The sequence below is a fragment of the Petaurus breviceps genome, unplaced genomic scaffold (genome assembly GCF_028583685.1).
Source record: "Petaurus breviceps papuanus isolate PSGF00001 unplaced genomic scaffold, PetGlider_PUasm1.0 37, whole genome shotgun sequence".
Lineage (NCBI taxonomy): Eukaryota > Metazoa > Chordata > Mammalia > Diprotodontia > Petauridae > Petaurus > Petaurus breviceps.
This window is the reverse complement of record NW_027186296.1, coordinates 25,925,643-25,946,450: the sequence shown is the minus strand read 5'-3', so window position 1 is coordinate 25,946,450 and position 20,808 is coordinate 25,925,643. Positions and strand designations below refer to the sequence as shown.

Here is a 20,808-nt window from a genome sequence, read left to right as displayed (position 1 = left end):
ATAGCTGTTTATGGCGTCAACAATCTTTTTTTAATTGCATTTACTAGTTCGGAGAAAAGTCAGCACCCTGAACTTCAGAGAAAATACAAAAAAAATAAGAGAAGATACAAGTAGAGAAATAGAGACTAACAGACAGACTGTTTGAGAAATTAGCACAGATCAAGACAGATTCAATTGTCTGACCAATGCAATACATACATACATAGTTACCAGAGAGAGAAACACCAACATCTGGATTTTTCAAAGCAGGGAGCTCCTTAACTGCTACCCAGAGTTTCATCTGGTCAAATCACAGGAACATTCTTCCAGTGAGGGATCCCCAGAGCAAAAATGCTAACTTCAGAGTATATAAAAACCTTCCTTCAGGGGCAGAGGGCATAACAACCCTCATCACCCACTGCCTAATTACAAAGTAACAGAAGATGTGGGCCTTCCTGAAAAACAAGCCTCCTCTAATCAAGCTTCCCTTAAGGGCTCCACATGAGGCCTTTTAATGGGCTGGAAGATCTTAAATCCCATTAACATTATACCAAGTAGACATGGCCACATGTAGCCTCTGCTCTGCTCTGCTCAAACAATTCCTTCTTATTCTACAACCAGTGTTCATCTTCTCCAATGAAGAAACTCCCTTTGGTTTCAATCAGCTGAATCTGATGGTCCTCTGTATTTCTGGAACCCACAAGATCACCTCCAATCCTAGATATATTTATCTCAAAGTTGATGTTCTATCCCTTATTTGAGAAAGGAAACAAAACCAAAAAAGGCAACCAGAGGCATAGGCCCAAGTTTGCCTACTGAGATTCCTCTATTCTAGTTGCCACATGACAGCAATACCCAAAGGGCCACCTTCTTGCTTTCCTGCCTGGAATTCTCACAGTTATATGATGCCACCTAGAGGGTCAAATCAAAAGGGCAAGTCAGAAACTGTCCTTTAAACTGCCACAACACCCCCACCCCCTGCTACTGCCATGGGAGTAGGGGGTGGACCAATGGTCCATTCAGGGTTTCCTGAATCCTACCAAAGTGACAAGGCCTTTAAGCACCAGCACATGGAACAGAAGTAGCTAGTAAGTCTATTGTTCCCAATGAGCGCCCCAAGTGCCAAGTTGCCATGTTATTAGAGTCCCCATAAGTTCCCCAAAGAGCTCTGTCCTCATACTCATACTCCTTGGAATGTGCCTGACCGTCCAATTCAAACTCTTCTGCTACAATGGAAATCGATTTAAGCAAGGATTGTGCAGTTAAATAGCACAGTGGATAGAGCTTTGGGCTCGGAGTCAAGAAGACTCATCTTCCTGAGTCCAAATCTGGCCTCAGACACTAGCTGTGTGACTCTTAGCAAGTCACTTCACCCTGTTTGCCTCAGTTTCCTCATCTGTAAAATGAGTTGGAGAAGGAAAGGGCAAACCACTCCAGTATCTTTGCCAAGAAAATACTAAATCAAGTCATGAAGAGTTGGACATGACTGAAACAACTGAACACTTATTAAAAGAAAGGTTTAAAAATGAACCTTGCTAGCCACCCTAACTACCCTGTGTGGGACAGTAAAGACCCTTGCCCAAATTAAATTCAGAGGCTTCTTAAAGTGGAAAGTAGAAAAGAGTTTATTATGATCTCGTGAGAAAAGGCATTCCCAACCTGATTCCCAAAAGGGTCACAAGGGAGAAGAACCCTATGGAAGGCAAAAGCATGATTATAAAACCCTTATGTGGGAATTCCATACCCTCTCAACTGTCCCACCTTACCATTGGTTGCTAAGGCAAGCTCACAATCCTCTTATTAATGCCAACCAATCGGCACAAGCAATCTCAATCCATTAGCATAATTATTACTAACGAGGCTCTAATTTTGTTAGATAACATACATAACACATGAGGTCCACCAAGCAAGTGCAGTAACAACCCCAGAATACTGAACCCCCTTCAGTCCAACCTAGATATGTCCTTATCTGGGCTTGAGTATCCTCAGGCCACTCTCTGCTTTCTAATTGGTCAAATCCACCTGCTGCTGCCAGCTCCTTTTATTCTATATTATTTCATTTTTAGTATTATCTAGGAGTTCTCTGGGAACTGGGAATCCAACTTCTTCCCAAGGCTACTGCCGTCTGGTACTTTTTATCAGTAGTCTTGTTTCAGCAACTCTTGCAGTTCTGTAGAAACTTAACCCTTTGCTACCTCTCACACTACCATTCCTTTCCCCAAACTAAAAACGCCTCTAGTTTGGTCTCAATAGTTAATCCAATCAATTGTATTAATACCCAATGGCTCTTACATTACCTTGAAATACACAATGACCCCCATATATATGGGGAAACGATACTAAACTTAGTTACAAAGTATAAAGAAGAAATAAGAATGTAATAGAATGTTCAGAATGGGGAAACTTCACTGCAAGTCATCCCTTACAACCCCTACCTCTGTGTGGTGTGCACCTAAGAAAATTGCCTACCTTGTCTACCCCTAGTCTCATGCTCTGTGTTTCCAGGATGTTTTCTAAGGATGCCCAACAATGTTTTTCAGAATATTGAGCCACTGTATTTTCAAGAAACAAATTACAATGATATTAAAGTCCTTTTTCCTAGATATAAATCAGTGTTTACTATCTTAAATGCATAGTTTATATTATTTTACCTCTCTATAGAAAAATCACTTAACATCTTTGGACTTCTATTCTCTCATATGCACAATGAGGGACTTGGAATAGATTCAATTCAATTTAATGAGCACTTGTTAAATGCCTACCATGTGCCAGGCACTGTGCTACATGTTAGGTATACAAAGACAAAAACAAAACACTGGTAGCTTCAGCTCCTGGCCTTCAGAGTGTAGGGGGACCAAGCAACCAGTCTGAGAGGTAATCGCTCTTGCTTTAACCTGTTTGGATCTGGATTATGGTCTAGGGTGGAGGTCCTGGGGTGTGTGACCAGCTTGCCAGAGAGTGTTGAGGCTTCAGAGAGGGCACCCAACTAATACCTCAGGCAGCTGAGAAAACCCCAGCATTTGGAACGAAGCTCCCCTGTCTGGTGACAGAGTCCTACTGTGGCAAAAAGCCCAGGTGTCAAGTGAGCGAGGAGCTACATGACCAGGCAAAGGAAGCAAACCAAGCAGAGCAATCCAACATTAGACTCCTATTTTGGGGACAAAAAGGAGCAAAGCATGGAACAGGAGAAAGACAGTGAAGTCAGAACTCCTGCACCAAAAGCGTCCAAGAAAAATACGAGCTGGGTACAGGCCATAGAGGACCTTAAGAAGCCGATAAGAGAAGTGGAGGAAAAATTGGGAAGAGAAATGAGAATGATACAAGAAAATTAAGAAATGAGAGTCAACAGCCTGACTGAGGAAAATAACACCTTAAAAAACAGACTAACTCAAATGGCAAAAGAGGCTCAAAAAGGCAATGAGGAGAAGAATGCCTTAAAAAGCCAAATTTGCCAGATGGAAAAAGAATCTCAAAAGCTCACTGAGAAGAATCATTCCCTCAGAATTAGATTGGAGCAAAGGAAGCTAATGACTTTATGAGAAATCAAGATGCTGTTAAACAGATCCAAACAAATGAAAGAATAGAAGGCAATGTGAAATGTCTCATTGGAAAAACCACTGACCTGGAAAATAGATCCAGGAGAGATAATTTAAAAATTATTGGACTACCTGAAAGCCATGATCAAAGACAGAACCTAGAAATCATCCTCCAAGAAATTCTCAAGGAAAACTACCCTGATGTTTTAGAACCAGAGGGCAAAATAGAGGTTGAAATCAGAGGTTGATCACCTCCTGAAAAAGATCCCAAAAAGAAAACTCCTAGGAATATTATAGCCAGGTTCTGAAATTCCCAGATCAAGGAGAGAATATTACAAGCAGCCAGGAAGAAACAATTTGAATATTGTAGAAACACAATCAGGATAACTCAGCATCTGGCAGCTTCCACACTGAGGGAACAAAGGGCTTGGAATGTGATATTCCAGAGGTCAAAGCAGCTAGGATTAAAACCAAGAATCATCTACCCAGCAAAACTGAGTATCATGTTTCAGGGGAAAATATGGTCATTCAGTGGAATAGAGGACTTTCAAGCATTCTTGATGAAAAAACCAGAGTTGACTAGAATTTGACATTCAGATACAAGAAGCAAGAGAAGCATGAGAAGGTAAACAGGGAAAAGAAATTATAAGGAACTTATCAAAGTTGAACTATTAACATTCCTACATGGCAAAACGATAATTGTAACTGATGAAACTTCTCTCAGCATGAAAATAGTTGAAGGGAATATAAATATATATATATATATATACATATATATGTCTATATCAGAGGGTTTGAGGGCATATGAATACATGTTAATGTATGTATACATGTTTACAGGTATACATAGAGGGCACAGGACCAATTTAATAGGAAGGGATGATACTGAAAAGGTGAAATCAAGAGGTGAGAGAGGAATATAATGAGAGGAGACGGGGGGAGACAGAATGGGGTAAACTATCTCATATAGAAGAGGCAAGGGAAAATGGTTACAATGGAGGGGAAGAATAGGAAGGCAAAAGGTAAGGGGTCAACCTTATTCTCATTGAATTTGGCTTGGGGAGGGAATGAAATACACACTAAATAGGGCATCTCACTCTACAAGAGAGTGGGGGGGGGAAGGGGATGAGAGGGGGATGATGGAAGGGAAGGCAGGCGGGGGGGGAGGGAAGTTGGAAGCACCCACTTTTGAAAAGGAATAGTATCAAAGTAGAGAATAGAACAAGTGGGAGGTGGGATAGGAAGGAGGGAAATATAGTCAGTCTTTTACAATATATCTACTATGGTAATGTTTTGTATTAGCTATACATGTACAACCTATACTGAATTGCTTATCTTCCCAGTAAGGGTGGGTGACAAGGGAGGAAGGAAATGAATCTGAAATTCAAAGTTTTAAAATCAAATGTTTAATATATATATATATGTGTATACTATTATTAATACTATTTTATATGTAATTGGGAAATAAGTTATACACGCACTGGGGCATAGAGATCCACCATGCCCTACTGGAAAAGTTGAAGGGGGTATGGGAGAAGATATGGGAGAGAGCAGATTGGAGGAGGGCATATCCTGTGGGATTGCTATTTTGGGGCAGTAGGTAGGGGAAAAACTGGGAGAAAATTTGTAACTCAAAATCTGGTGGAAATGAATGATGTAAATCAGAAGTTAATAAAGCATTTGAAAAATGAAAAAAAAAAAGAAAATCTAAATAAGGTATGAACATTTTTTCTCCCCCATTATCTCAGTAAATAAGTTATAATTTCCCCTTTTAGAAACTATATTAATAGTTCATATCTGTTTAAGTGTTCCTGTTTTTTATTATGGTTTTCAACAGCTTTCCAGGAATAAAAATGAAATTATTTGGTGTATTGTGAGAAATTTACTTGTGCAACCAGTTTAAATATAGAAAAGACAGTGGAAGGTTCAATGGCTTTGGAGTCAGAGGATCTGGATAAAAATTCCAATTCTGATGCTGTATGACTGTGAGTGAGCCACTTAACCTTCACGGGACTCTGTTTCCTCAATTGTAAAACGAAAGGGTTAGACATGATGACCTTTGATGTCCCTTCCTCCTCTAGACCTGTTATCCTATGATCCTAACCCAACAGTTCTCTAATTAAATGGTTATCTATAATGACAAATTACATATTTTATCCATTTCTACAATTTTATCCTTAAATCTCTTCAAAACTCTTATGGGGCAGGGGATGGATTCTAATCTAATTGATTTATTTGCATCTTACTTTGATGGTTTAATTTTACCTATTCTGATACATTTACCAAAAATCATATCTACTAAAATATACACCCAGTTGTCAAATCTAATCATTTCTATTTTCATGATATCTCTCTTATATGGAACCTTCTCTCCACTCACACAGTCAATAATACTCTAGTTCATGTCTCCTTTCCATGGTAATGCCATAGCCTTCTAATGCTTTTGAAATCTTCTCTCTCTCTCTCTCTCTCTCTCTCTCTCTCTCTCTCTCTCTCTCTCTCTCTCTCTGTCTCTGTCTCTGTCTATCTCTCTGTCTCTGTATCTCTCACACATACTAATAATAAATAAATAATATTAGCTAACATTTATATAGTATTTACTATGTTCCTGGGACTGTGCTAAGTGCTTTACAAATATTTCCTTTGATCCTCACAACCACCCTGCCAAGTAGGTTTTATTATTAGCCACATTTTACAGAGAACTGAGGCAAACAGAGGGTAAGTGAATTGCCCAAGGTCACACAGCTAGTTAAGTATTTGAGTCTGGATTTGAACTCAGGTTTTCCTGACTCCAGGCTTGATACTTTATCCTCTATGCCACCTAGCTGCTCTCATGTTTAACATCCCCCTTTTTTCTCTGTCACTGTCTGTCTCTCTATTTCCTTTTTCTTTTCTTTTTTTTTTTAAAGCAATTGGGTTAAGTAACTTGCTCAAGGTTACACGGTCAGTTTTTGTGTGTGTGCCTGGGTGTGAAATATCTGAGGCTGGAACCAATCCCAGGTCTCCCGACTCTGGGGCCGGCACTCTTACTCACTGCGCCACCTGGCCGCCCCTGTCTATTTTCAATTTCTCCCTAATTACTCTTTCCCTGCTGCCTACAAACATAGTCATGTATACCCTATCCTTAAAAAACCCTCAACTGACCCTCCCATCCCTGCTAGCTTTTATCCTATATCTATCCTCCCTTTCATGATTAAAATCCTTGAGAAAGTCATCTATACCCCATGCTTCCATTTCCTTTCCTCTCACCTTCTTCTAAACCCTGCAACCCAGCTTCCACCCTCATCATCCAACTCATTCCTGAAACTGCCTTGTTCAAAGATACTAATGATTTCTTAATTGCTAAATCTTTTAACCTTTTCTTACTTCTCATACTTCTTGACCTCTATGAATCTGACACTGTTAATCACCTTCTCCTCCTATGTACCCTCTCCTCTCGAGATTTTCATACCATTGCTTTCTCCTGGTTCTCATCCTATCTCACCACTCCTTCTTCATCTCCTTTGCTGATTCATCATCTATCACATTCACTAACTGGGTGTCCCCCAAGGCTTGGTCCTGGACCCTCATTTCTTCTGTACTATCTCACTTGGTGATATCATCAGCTCCATGGGTTATATCAACTAACTCTATGCAGATGATTCCCAGATCAATATGTCCAGCTCTAGTCTCCTTCAGTTCCAGTACTATATCACCAACTGCCTTTTGGACATCTTGAACTGGATGTCCCATTGGCATTTCAAACTCATTATGTCCAAAACAGAACTCATTATCTTTACCCCAAACATACCTGTCTTCTAAACTTCCTTACACATGTCAAAATTCTCCCAGTGTCATTTTTATCCCTGAATTCACTAAGGCTTGCAACCTTGGTGTCATCTTCAACTTCTTACTGACATTCATCTCATATATTGAGTTTGTTGTTAAATTTTGTTATTTCTATTTTCACACAGCTTTCACATATAGCCCTTTATGTCCACTTATTCAGCCACCACCATATATCAAATGCTTATCAACTCGTACCTAGACTATTGGAATAGCCTTCTAATTGGTCTCCCTGCCCGATCCCTCTTCACTCTATTCCATCCTTAACTCAGTTACCAAGGTGATTGTACCAAAGCTCAGGACTGACAGTGTCTCTCCTCCCCAATCCTAAATGATTCCAGTGGTTTCCTATTACCTCCAGGATCGATTATAAAGCCCTTTCTTTGGCAGCTAAAGCCATTCACAACATGGTTACTTCCTATTTTTCCAGCCTTCTTATCCTTTACTCCCCTCCATACTCTGGCTCACCTGCTGTAACTTTGCTCTCACTGCTTCCCATGCCTGGAATGCCCTACCCCACCTCTGACTCTTAGCTTCCCTGGCTGCTTCAAAATTCAACTCAAGTAGCCTAGATACCATCTTTCTGATATTCCTAACTGCTGTTGTTGCCATCCTTTCTAAACTACTTTATATTTAACTACTTTGTAGGTGTTTGTATTTAGCAACTTTAAGTTTATATTTTTTACATTTTATTTTTTTATATTTTATATTTTTTGTTTATATTTTCTGTTTATATTTTTTGCATGTACTTGTTGTCTCTTCCATTAGAATATAAGTTCATTGTAAACAGGAATTATTTCATTCTTTTTACTTGTATCCCCAGCATCCAGCATAGGGCTGGCCCAGAAAACACGTAATAGGAAATAAGAAGGAAGGAATGGAATAAGCACTTATATAGCACCTATGTGCCAGTATTTGTGTTAAGTACTTTACAAATATCTCATATGATCCTCACAACAATCCTGGGGGTTGGTGCTATTATTATTCTCATTTTACAGTTGAGGAAATTGAGGTGAAGTGAGGTACCCAAACTCATACAGTGAATAAGTATATGAGGCTGAATTTGAACTCTGGTCTTCCTGACTCCAGACCCAGCTTTCTATCTACTGTGCCACCTGGCCTACTAGTTGCCAAATAAATACTTGTTGATTGATTCTATGGAATTCTTGTCCACGGCTCCCTATAATTCCTGTACAGAAAATTTCTAGGTATTCTTTGGATATGCTTTTAGCACTCAGACTGTATATGTTATCTCTTGCTCTTACCACTTGACTGATCCACCTTACTTTACAATTATACCTTTCCTGAATGATAGTTTTACAATACCTGCTTACAAGTTAGCATATTGTAACATGCTGCAGCCTTATTTCCTTTATATTCCCCACTGTTCTTTGGATCACCTGAAACTTCTATGCTTCAGGCTGTAGTGTTCCATAATATAGTCATATAAAATCACCAGGAGAATAATTATGTTAAAAGATGCATTTTTATTTCAGAGGTCAGCTAATTATTAAAAGAACTGCACAATTTTCTAAATGTAACAGCAATTCAATTCAAAGTCAGTGTATTTTCTTTTCTTGCTCTAACTCACTTATGATCTCTGCTTCTTTCTCTCAAAAGTTTCTCAGTCAATCAGAAGTCATTTTTCCCTGCCTGTATGCATTGTCATGGTGCTGTATTTCAAAGAATCATCAAACCTCCCTTGCGGTAGGGCTATACTAGCAAAATAATATAATATACCCACAGGCAGGCACAAACATCTATTAATGAATAGTAAAGGCTCATGATCATTATAACCATTACAATCAACTAGAAGGTAAAAGTATGATATCCTTTGTCATATGCTTGCATCTTATCATGATGAATAATTATGGTCCCCCACACCTATGGATAAGATGATTCAAGTCTATAAAAATTAAGTGCATGAAATGTGCTGCTAGACACTGGAGTAGAGATTTTTCAGTCAATAAGGTTCCCTGTCTCATGGAATTTACAATCTGGTGGAATTAGAGAGGAACCATAGAATATGAAACATACACAAATAACTATTAAAAACAAAATAGAACATAAGTGCATAATAAAGGTATGAAGGATTACGCCAGGTTCAAGGAAGATTAAATGAGATAATCAAGAAGGTTTGGTGAAGGAAGTACAATTTTAGCTTATTAGACTGGAACTGTATCATAAAGTATGGGTAGAAACTCAACAGATAAACAGAGTACAAGATAAAGGTGCAGCATCGTGGTGACCAGTACCCTAGGTCACCCAATGCTACTCTGGGCAATCTCCATCTGAAATAGAACCCAGGAGAAAGTTCAGTTCACAATTCAGGGATGCTGAACTAGTCAGAATCTGATCCAACAGTCTTATACCAGTGCTCACTGTGTGCAGGCATACACTAAGCACATGTTGGAGGGAGGGACTGTTAACTATGTCACAGACTGTTCTCCCATCATAGTCTCTCTTCTCACCCTATAACCCCTCTCAGGACACTTTTAAGACATATGGTAACTGCTTAAGCTCTCAGCCACTCTTACATTCACACTTAGGTCATTGTATGTCCATCTTCTCCCACTGGTGTGTTGCTTCCAGGGCCTCCATGTGGGGACTAGCCTAGGCCAATCATGCTTCATTCCTCTCCCTGATCTAGGACCAGTGTGGGTACCTTTTCCTCTCTTATCCTTTTTCCAGTTCCTCTTTATGTGTTGTCTTCTCCCATCAGAATGTAAGCTCCTTGAGAGTAAGGACTTTCTTTTTGCTTGTATCTGTATCATCATTGCTTAGGACAATGCGTAGCACATTTGCTGTGGTTGTTATTCAGTCCTTTCAGTACGATCTGACTCTTCATGACCCAATTTGGGGTTTTCTTGGCAATGATACTGGAATGGTTTGCCTTTCTCTCCTCCAGTTCATTTTATAGTTGAGGAACTGAGGCAAAAAGAGTTAAGTGACTTGCTCAGGGTCACACATCTAATAAGTGTCTGAGTCTAGACTTGAGCTCAAGATGGGTCTTCTCTAATTCCAGGCCCAGCATTCTATCTTCCTCACCTAACTGCCCCAGGAATGGGGTATAGTCAGGAATGTCTAGAATTAACAAAGAGGGGATACAGAGATAGATCCTGTGATCCCAAGTCCAATAAAATCCACCACTATGGAACTGGGACTTCAAGAGCTTCCGAAGATTGGAAAGCACTCCTAAGTATTTGTGAAGCAGAAAGCTTGGGTCTGAAAAAGAATCGACCATTTTCTCAAGTTGATCACTAAGCTGTCACCCCGACTGTCCTGGGGTCAATCCAATTTAATTGTTAAAATGGCTTAAATAACTGGAGACAGAAGTAGGTGGGTGGCTTGGGGGGTGGGCGGGAGGAGGAAGGAATGAAATGAACCAGGCCAATCACGTGGCATTATCTTCATTGGTCCTCCACGTGAAACAAGTGGCGGGAAGCCCCCCATTAATTCCGTTACACTCAAGTTTCCAAAGTGGCAAATTAGCACATCTATTTGACTATACAAACAGCTGGGTGGATGACCTAGAAGTACTGCTAGAACACGGCTGGCTGCCTGAAATTACACATCAGATTTTGCCTTCTTTTCTTTGGCTGAAACCACAAGGGCACCAAGGTGCGAGAAGAGCATCCTTGGGGGGCGAGGGACAACGCCCTCACCGCTTCCTCTACACCCTCATGACCCCAGGGGGTGAAAAGATGGAGGAGGAGCCGAGAGGACAATGAGCAATCGTGAAACAGGCCAAATGAAAGGCTTTTCACGCTAAAAAGACGTTTTCCAAATCTGTGTTTAGGAGTTTGGAATCGTCCAGGTAACTTGGGAACGTAGCTCATCCCTGAGGAGAACGGACCGAACTATACCTTAGAAGGCGCCTTCCAAGCGTCCAGCCCTGCCGGCTTTTATCCCCTAGAGTTGAGACTCCCATCCAGAAGCGCTGATTGGGCATCCCCCCAACCAATGAGAGGCCGCGTTCTGAACGAAGCCTCGAAGGCGTCTGCGTCAATTCAACTTGGGCTGTGACCGTTACCTGGGCTACGCTTTGTAAACAGAAGAGCGGGAAGGTTCCCGCCGGAGTTAGACTTCTTGTGTCCGGCTCAGGTTCGCGTCTCGGTCGCGAAGGGAAGTATCAAGTTTAGTAAGGAGTGCGGTGCTTTCGTAAGCCAAGATGGTAAGTAGGACCTGGGGTTCGAAAGGTGAGGCACTCTAGGTGAGAAACTAGCTCCTGCCTGGGCGCTGGGAGCCTTCAGGTCCTCCTCCCCCTTTCCCCTTTTCCCCTCCTCGTATCCCTCTTCACTCCTCCCCCTTCTCTCTGTCTCTCTCTCTCTCCTTTCCCACCTCCTCCCCTTTCCCCCATCATCAAACCCTGCTACGCAGGAATCCAAGAAAGCTTGAAGATTTGCGCCCCCTCTCCACCCCCCCCTCCCTCCATTTAGTTGGTTAGCTTCTACAACCACAGGCTTCCACGTCTTTTGTTCTTTGGCACCCTGCATGGAGAGGGCACCAAAGTAAATAACATCTCAGCCTTGGAAGACTGGATGAGGTGGTACTTGCTAGTCAGTAGGTTTACTGGAATTGTGTTGGAGGAGTTTGACAGTGACACTTAAAAGCAGTTTGTGCGTAGGAAGAGGTCAGCGCGTTGGCTTGGCCCCCTCTAATTCGTACAGTTCTCAGAATTCAGGAAGGAAAATGCAAGCATCATCTTCATTTCCTTGCAAACACTTCTCAACTTTTAATCTTAATGTTGACATTCATCCGAATGTCGTTCATCCTCTACTCCTTCTGTCATCCAACTTGTTAACTCATCTCTTCTCTCCTTCCATCTTCCTGTTGCACTTTCTTTACACTCCATTTCAAATGATGGAAAACAACATGAAATCATTTGTGACGAGGTTTTATGTAATGACGATAAGAGTATGAGCTGACATATAGCACTTTAAGGTTTGCAAAGTTTTTTTTTTTAATAAACATCTTTGATCCTTACAGTTTAGGTTTGATAACTGTAGTTTTATGGAAAAAATAAGGAAATATAAATGGTGTTATTTTTCATTTTAGGCTACCTCAGAAAAACAAAACCAGAGTGTAGCAGAAAAACATCAGAAATTAGTAAATGAAAACTTCATTAAAAAAATACAAATTGAAGAGCAAGTTAAGCTTGGGGAACAAGTCAGAATACACAAGATGATGATAGCAAATGATGAACGTATTGCACGGAAAAGAATCCTCCGATTACTACAGGATGAACAATTTGAATTAGATATGGAAGAGGCTATTCAAAAGGTAATGGCTTCCCAATATAGCATCTCAGATTACTTTTTCTTCCCATTTCTACTCAGAGGCCATGAATGCATAGAGCTAACATTGATTATAGTCCATTGAAAATGATAGCGGGGGGGGGGGCGCTAGGTGGGGCAGTAAATAGAGCACAGGCCCTGGAATCAGGAGGACATGAGTTCAAATTCGGCCTCAGACACTTAACACAAAAACTAGCCATGTGACCTTGGGCAAGTCACTTAACCCTAATTGCCCTCCAAAAAGAAAGAAAAAAGAAAATGATACCAGGTAATAATAGTAACAATAATTCTCGTTTACATAGGGCTTTGGGGTTTGCAGAATACTTTCTTCACAATAACCTTATAATAAAGTTACTTAATGGAAACCTGTAATTCTTAACTTCTACTTTTTTCATAGAACTATACCATTTTACTTATTAAGCTCTATAGATGAAAACTTATGATTTTTAAAATATGTGCTTTAAGCTTTAGTTTATTGAAATGAGAGAAATGAATATTGTTTAATCTTAGTACAAAGATCTGTGATCTCATTTCTGTGGCTCCTTTGGTACATCTCACAACCCCTCTTCATCTCCTCCTGTGCAATTCTTTTTCTTGTTTTTCCTTAATTCTCCCATAAAAGATTGACTCAACACAATGGAGGCCACCTTCTGGATCTTTTATTCTCTTTGAGATATTACTGTGATGCTTGGTTTTTTTTATCTTTTATCTCTTACTAAAGATTCAGGGATTTGAAGATCCCACTGAATATATTTGTTGATGATTTAAAAAAAATCTTTAAATCAGTTGACTAAATGCAGCCTGAAAGACTCTCCTTCAATAAATTATCTCCTGTGTATCTTAAGATTATATAAAATTAGGCGGCTAGGTGGCACAGTGAATAGAGGACCAGCCCTGGAGTCAGGAGTACCTGAGTTCAAATCTGGCCTCAGAATTACTAGCTGTGTGACTTTGGGCAAGTCACTTAACCCCAATTGTCCTCCAAAAAGCAAAAAAAAAAAATTATACAAAATTCCTTGAAAGAGTTAGCATTAGAAATAACTTTGTTCGGGGAGGCTAGGTGGTGCAGTGAGTAAAGTGCCGGCCCCGGAGTTGGGAGGACCCAAGTTCAGTTCTGGCCTCGGACACTTAACACCCACACAAAAGCACTAGCCATGTAACCTTGGGCAAGTTACTTAATCCCAATTGCCCTCCAAAAGGCAAAAAAAAAATAACTTTGTTCAACCCTCTCATTGTTAATATCAAGCAATGAATAAAACAAAGCTATCTACTTGCAGAGAGTGTTTGTCATTGTCATAGAGTATGTCCAAAACAAAACACAGATAGAAGAGGGATTCCTTACAAATTCTGAAGATTTTTTTCTTTGCAGATATTGTGCTGATTGCATCAAGTCTTTAAATACTATAAAGCTCACCAAGTGAGAGAGCCAGAGCACTTCAAAAGAGTTTGACTTAACGATTCATACAAGAAAAACCAAGTTGAAGAATGATGTCTTATGATCACAGTTGGAAGGATAACCCTTTGAATTAGCCCATTTAGCATATATGTCTTTGGCGTACCATACAGATGTATAGTAAGCTGGGTCTAGAATTGAATAGGCAAAAACAGTGGGTTGTATTGAATTCAGGACATTGTACAGTGATTTCCACCATCCTAAGCTGCTCCCTGAAACAAAAACTCATCTTTTCAACATCAGTTTTTCCCTAACTGAACCCTGTAATCTGAAGAATCAAAATTGTGGGTAGCTCAAAGGGCATCATGAAGAGGATTATGGTGGATATAATATATAGCAACATATTACCAATAATGACTTGCATAAAGATGTGGCCTAAAAATATTTTCCAGAGTATGATAGGAAAAGGAGTTGGATCAGCCATCTATTGAGATCAAGAAAAGTAGACAGAAAGCCCAGGTGCTATTTTGGTATTCGCTGATTATTGAAAGACAAATAGGAAAGCCTCCAGTCTACTTACAGACATATGGGGATAAGGCACTGACAGGATGAAAACATATAGATAGGTTATTGTAGGAATACCCAAATTTATGAAATCATAAATCCATTGAAATATTGATGTATGTGTGTGAGGCTCTGTGCCAGGTACTGGAGATGTAAAAATGAGAAAGTTTTAACCTTCCCAACTGAAATCACAATCTGCTATGGTGGTTGTACCATGTACACAAAAATAGACAGGGCAGAATGTGGTACAGGCAAAGGAGAGATACAAACAAAATGCTCTATGAAAATTTGAGGAGAGAACATATTAAGTTGAGACCAGAAAAAGCTTCACCAAAAAGGTAGTAGCAGAGTTGAGCAATAAAGGAAGAAACAACCTCTCTCTGCATAGGGGATAATCTCTGTGAATGTATAGAGGTGGGATATTGCATTTGTAGACCAGTTTGGATGGATCAAAATGTGTATAAGGTAGTAATGTGAAGTAGGAGTTGAAAGTTAGGTTGGAACCTGATTATGGAGGGTCTTAAATGCTAGCTGGAGGAGATTATATTTTTCTCTAGGAACAATTAGGAGGTTTTTGTTGAGGGGAGTATAAAGGACAACAATTCCTTGTGAAATATTTCAGAAGGCTAAATTCCTTCACTGATTCCACAGTTGCCTTACTGCTTAAGTTTCTGTTTTTCAGGAATTAGGTTTTTTCATTGACTGTCACTTCATATATAAGTCAGGTACATAGTACTTGTCCCAAGACTTCCTTTCAGTTGTACTTTGTGCCAAGCTAACCTAGGAGGATGTTACTTTGAAATAGCAACATATCATTCCATCTAGTCTTAAGACTTGGTTCAAATTATACTAGTAACACTTATATTGCTTCCTTTCCTTAAACAACTTGCCTGAATCTAACTCCTATATGGCTAGGAATATAGTTCACTCTCTTGGTGAAAGAGACCTACGTGGTTTCTTCTCACTTATGTGGTTCAGATGCATTACCATTCCTGCTGTGCTAACAAGAGTATTTAATTAGTATTCTTTATTAAAAATTTACCTTATTCAGAGCAATCCACAAGGTAGTCTGTTGGAAGTTACCCAAAAATAGAAGATGTAGTTCTTGTTTTTGAAGAGCTTTAGTCCAATTCAGTTAAACAAACATTTACTATGTTCAAGACACTGTGCTAGGATCTGGGGGTATGAAAAACAAAAATGAAACACTCCCTGCCCTCAAGGAGAACATTACATTCTGCTGAAATTGTAATGGAAAAATTAATAAACTGACTCTTATTGAAATATAGTTTTCTATTTCTGGAGAAGGAAATCTAAAATAATTTTCTTTGGGAAGGCTGAAGAAAACAAAAGGATGAAGGCAATGCAGCTGGAACAAGAACAAAAATTGGCTACAGAGCTGGCAAAACTAAAGAATGAAAGTCTGAAGGATGAAAAAATGAGGCAACAAATAAGAGAAAACAGGTATCTTTATTTCTTTAAATTGAAAATCATGTATAAAATTTCATTTTGTGTAATTCAATACTTAGTATTAATTTGTAATATAATTGTTTGAATCTGAATCTTTTATAGAATTATAATTAAAGCCATTTTATGCTGCAGATATTTATAAGCACTATAACATTCATCTCAAGGGGAGAGGAAATATTTTAAACATCTATTTCTAGATAAATTTTATGCTGGTAGAAAATACTTTTTAATATTTAACCAGAAACAAGTACATTTCTTCATATTATTTCTTTATATGACACTTAAAAAACACATTACACAGAATAGAAATACCTTACCTAAGACAATTCCAAAGGACTCATGATGAAAAATGCTATCCACCTCCAGAGAAAGAATTGATGGAGTATGAATGTGGATCAAAACATACTGTTTCTCAGTTTCTTTTATGTGTGTTTGTGCTTTTTTTTTTTGTCTATGTTTTCTTTCACAACATACCTGATACAAGGGACAGTTAGGTGGCTCAATGAATAGAGTACTGGCCCTGGAGTCAGGAGGACCTGAGTTTAAATCTGGCCTCAGACACTTTACACTTACTAGCCGTGTGACCTTAGGCGAGTCACTTAACCCCAATTGCCCTCCAAAAAAGCAAAACAAAAAACAACATACCTGATATGGAAATATGTTTTGCATGAATGTAAATACTATATACTATACTATATCAAATTACTTGCCATCTCAGAGAGGGGAGAGGGAGAAAGAGAATTTTTTAAAATGTTAAAAATTGTTTTTACATGTAATTGGAAAAAATAAAATATTATTAAAGCTAGAAGAGAAATCAGTAAAAAAGAAAAAGAAATACCTTGATTAGCTGTAATCCAGCTAATCAGAAAACTCAACTAATGGATTGTTCTCTCTTGCAATCCTGTTTTCACATGATAAGTAATTAAGCTAATATCTAGGACATATCACAAAATTAAAACAAAACATGTCCTCATCACAGTATTCATCTGGCCCAAATCTCCTATACTTTCCTCATCAACAGAACAGGCAGTTCACAGTTTTTAAATAAGGTGCCTTCCAGAAGTTTACTTGTAAGTCTGTTGAGAGTTTGGAACACATTTTGGCATACTTTTTTTCACTGAGTACCTTCTACAGACAAGGCCCTGTGTGGAGATCTGTGAAGTATACAAAGATTTATAAAACATAGTCCCTGTATTCCAGGAATTTCAGATCTTATAGAAAAAAACACAGGTGAAGAACTGTGATGCAAAGCAGTATATAAAAGTGCCACAATAGTGGCATGCTTAATACTGAGCAGTACTTTAAAAAAGAAACAATCACCTTTGTGAAGCAATCAGGCAAGGCTTCCTGGCGCAAAGAGAAGCAGAAAATCCTTTAAGTAATCTTTGTGTTTCCATGTTAGCCCACAAGAGCCTATTTAACTATATTTAAAATACTATTTGCAATGTAAAAAATATAGTAGTAGAAAACAATAATATTGCAGATATATGGTACTTAACCTACATCATGGGTTAAAATGTGCCTTTTTGTGGAAAAAACATCATCTTTTCCCTCCACCCATCCTCACTTTATTTTTAAACCCCCCCTTTTTTTTTTCCTTAATAGTATTGACAAAGTAGAAAAGGTTCAGAGTCAAGTTGTCAGGAAAGAATTCAGGAGGCAGATGTTCTCCTAGTCAAAAGAGCTTTATTGGCACAAAAATGGCAGGCTAGTTCATCCTTAGGGGTACTAGCAGCTTGAGAAAAGACAAGGGCTTGCTTTTATACACAAATTTTGAGTACTCAGCTAGGTTTGGGGTATTCTCCTATATGGGCAGTTAACCACAGGAAAGGGAAAGCAGGAAGGGGAAACAGGTGTGCTGGGTACATTTCAAAATAGTTCAAGGATGTTGTTCACAAAACGGGATTTAGCTTGCAACATTTGAAGATATGACCACAAACCATAAGGGTTAGTCACATACACAGGATACTGGCTAAAATAGCAAGGTTTTCTTTTTAACAGGTAGAGCCCGCTGTTAGTGAGCAGATTTAGATTTAGGCAAGCCTCTCATTGTTGCTGGGCAGAAATCAGCTTTATCAGTATTTTATTTGGTTTTCCAATTACATGTAAAGATAGTCTTCAACATTAATTTTTGTAAAATTTTGAGTTCCAAATTTTTCTTCCTCCCTCCCCAAAACAACAAGCAATCTGATATAGGTTATACATATATAATGACATTAAACATATTTCCATATTAGTTATGTTGATAAAGAGGAATCAGAACAAAAGGGAAAAATCATAAGAAAGAGGAAAAAAAACCCAAAGTGAAAATAGTATGCTTTGATAAGCATTCAGACTCCATAGTTCTTTTTCTGGATATGTTTAACCCCTATTCTTACCACTCCAGCCCCAAGGGCATCTTGGAAAGAGAAGGAAATACTTCTGTTCTGGGAATATGTCTTTATTGCCACGAAACAGGCACATTCTTTTTTGTGGAATTTCTGAAGTTGAGTATAATTTTGAAAATACAGTGAAAATTGAGAAGTTGAACTATATTATTTCCAGGGTCCCTTCCAAATCAAATTAAACTCTAAATAATCTCATGGCACAGATGTGACCATGAGTTTGCTGGTTCAAAAACCTTGTTCCCACCTTATCTCTAAGGGAAAATACATATTTCTCAGCCTAGCATTTAAGGCCTTCCATAATCTGGCTTTAATCTATCTTTTCAGTTTTACCTCATACTAATCACCTCAATGAACTCTACATTCCAATCAAATTGGACTATTCACTGTTCCCAAACTATACATTTCACCTCCTACCTCCATATATTTCCATGTCATCTTTCTTGGCAGTAATGTACTTTCTCCTCTGCTTATAACCCTTCTCTTCCTTAAAAATTAACTTCCTACCTTCTCTTGTGAAGTGAGCCTCCCTGGATTTTCCCTAGTTAGTGCTGTCCCTCCCTCCTCCAGTTACCTTGTATTATTGTATTGTTCGATAACCCCAGAAGAAGGCAAGCTCCTTCAAGGTAGAGAATATTTTATTTTTGTTATTGTATCCCTATTACCTAGCAAAGTGACTTGCACGTAGTATGTACTTAATACATTTTAATGGTGATATTAATTCTGTAATACTGTAGTATTTCTTTAGTCATCAAAAAATCTAATTACATTTAATATGGTGTTTTAACTAAGGCAGAAAAGTGTATCAGCACACAAAAATATTTTAAACAGTAAATATAGAAATGAAGTGTTCCTGGTTAGCCACTTAGTCATTTTGGTTAATTAAGGTTTTATTAAAATTGTATTATAATGTATTGCTTATCTTTATATATACTTTTTAATCCAGTTCAACAAATAGTTATTAAATACCATGCACACACTGATGGGAGATACAATTCTTAGATAAAGATCAGATTCTTTTTTTTTTCCTTTTTGGTGGGCAATTGGGGTTAAGTGACTTGCCCAAGGTCACACGGCTAGTTTTTGTGTTAAGTGTCTGAGGCCAAATTTGAACTCAGGTCCTCCTGACTCCAGGTGCTCTTTTTACTGTGCCACCTAGCCGCCCCTAAAGATCAGATTCTTGACCTCATGGAATTTACAGGCTAGCAGGAAATACACAAATATACACATACATATTTTATATATGTCTGTATGCAAATATATATGTGTATGTACATATATTTATATAAATCACATTTATATTCAGTCACATTATTTAGCAGATGCTATTTCTATAAAACATTGCTTTTGTAAAGTATGTTTTTGAACTTTTAGAAAAGAATAAGGAAAAATTTTTTTAATATAATTCAAATTTGGTATTGAATATATTGCATATACTAAATCAAACATAGATTCTTGACTATTTCTTAAAGGAAATAAGTTATCTAATGTTTTTTATTGGTTAAATGAATTTTCTAACAGTCTTGAACTTCGAGAATTGGAGAAAAAATTGAAAGCAGCTTACATGAATAAAGAAAGGGCTGCACAAATTGCTGAAAAAGAGGCCATCAACTATGAGAGGATGGTAAGGATTGTCCACTGGTCATTTCTTGTCCTCATGCTCCACATGATCAGCCTATCTGCTTTTTTTAATCAAATATTTCTTTCAATGACCTTCTTTCCTCTAATTCTTCTTAGTTCCTCATTTGTTAGGTTTTGTAGTCTTCTTATACCCTCCATGGACCTCCTTGTTGCCCTCTGAGTAATTTTTAATTCCTTAGAGACTAGTAGTGTTCCATGACTTAGGCATACAGCAACCATAGTAGAATATGGTTATTTAAAAGACGGATCCTTATTTCTGTGAGAAGTATGGAGTATTTAAAGAACTTTTTGATTTTTAAGGGCATTCCACCTTATTCTCCTTGTTCTGTTACTCTTTGCCCAACTTTGCCCATCAATTTATACTGTATCCCAAGACATGTATGCTGATAGAACTTGAGAGATTGTCCATCTAACTGCATGTCATCGTCTAGACAGGAGGCATATGTGTGTGCATGTATGGATGTATATATGATACCTTTTTGCTACCCTTGTACTTGTTGATTCACTAGGTGATCTTCATTTTTAGTTTCTTGGAAGTGTGAATTCTAGTAATATTTTCATTACAACAAAACAATTAGGTTATTTGAAGTTCATTAAAAAATTAGTTTGTGCTCATAAAATATATTCTTATGACAAATTGTTGAAATAATATATAAAGATGTATATCTTTGTCTGTCTATCTATCTATCTATCTATCTATCTATCTATCTATCTATCTATCT

General features: G+C 38.3%; 1 protein-coding gene across 2 annotated transcripts in view; it reads left to right on the top strand.

Moving 5' to 3' along the window:
• Window positions 1-11,305: 11,305 nt before the first annotated feature.
• The window catches only part of MNS1 (meiosis specific nuclear structural 1), a 36,188-nt gene continuing 26,685 nt past the window's right edge, over window positions 11,306-20,808 (top strand). The window contains exons 1-4 of one of the 2 annotated variants that reach the window (XM_069098119.1): window positions 11,308-11,514; window positions 12,399-12,623; window positions 15,928-16,055; window positions 19,967-20,069. In XM_069098119.1, the coding sequence (XP_068954220.1) occupies window positions 11,512-11,514; window positions 12,399-12,623; window positions 15,928-16,055; window positions 19,967-20,069 (459 nt within the window). In that variant the 5' untranslated portion in view covers window positions 11,308-11,511. Of the gene's footprint in view, window positions 11,515-12,398; window positions 12,624-15,927; window positions 16,056-19,966; window positions 20,070-20,808 lie in introns of both variants that reach the window. The other variant, XM_069098120.1, reaches the window with a different exon arrangement.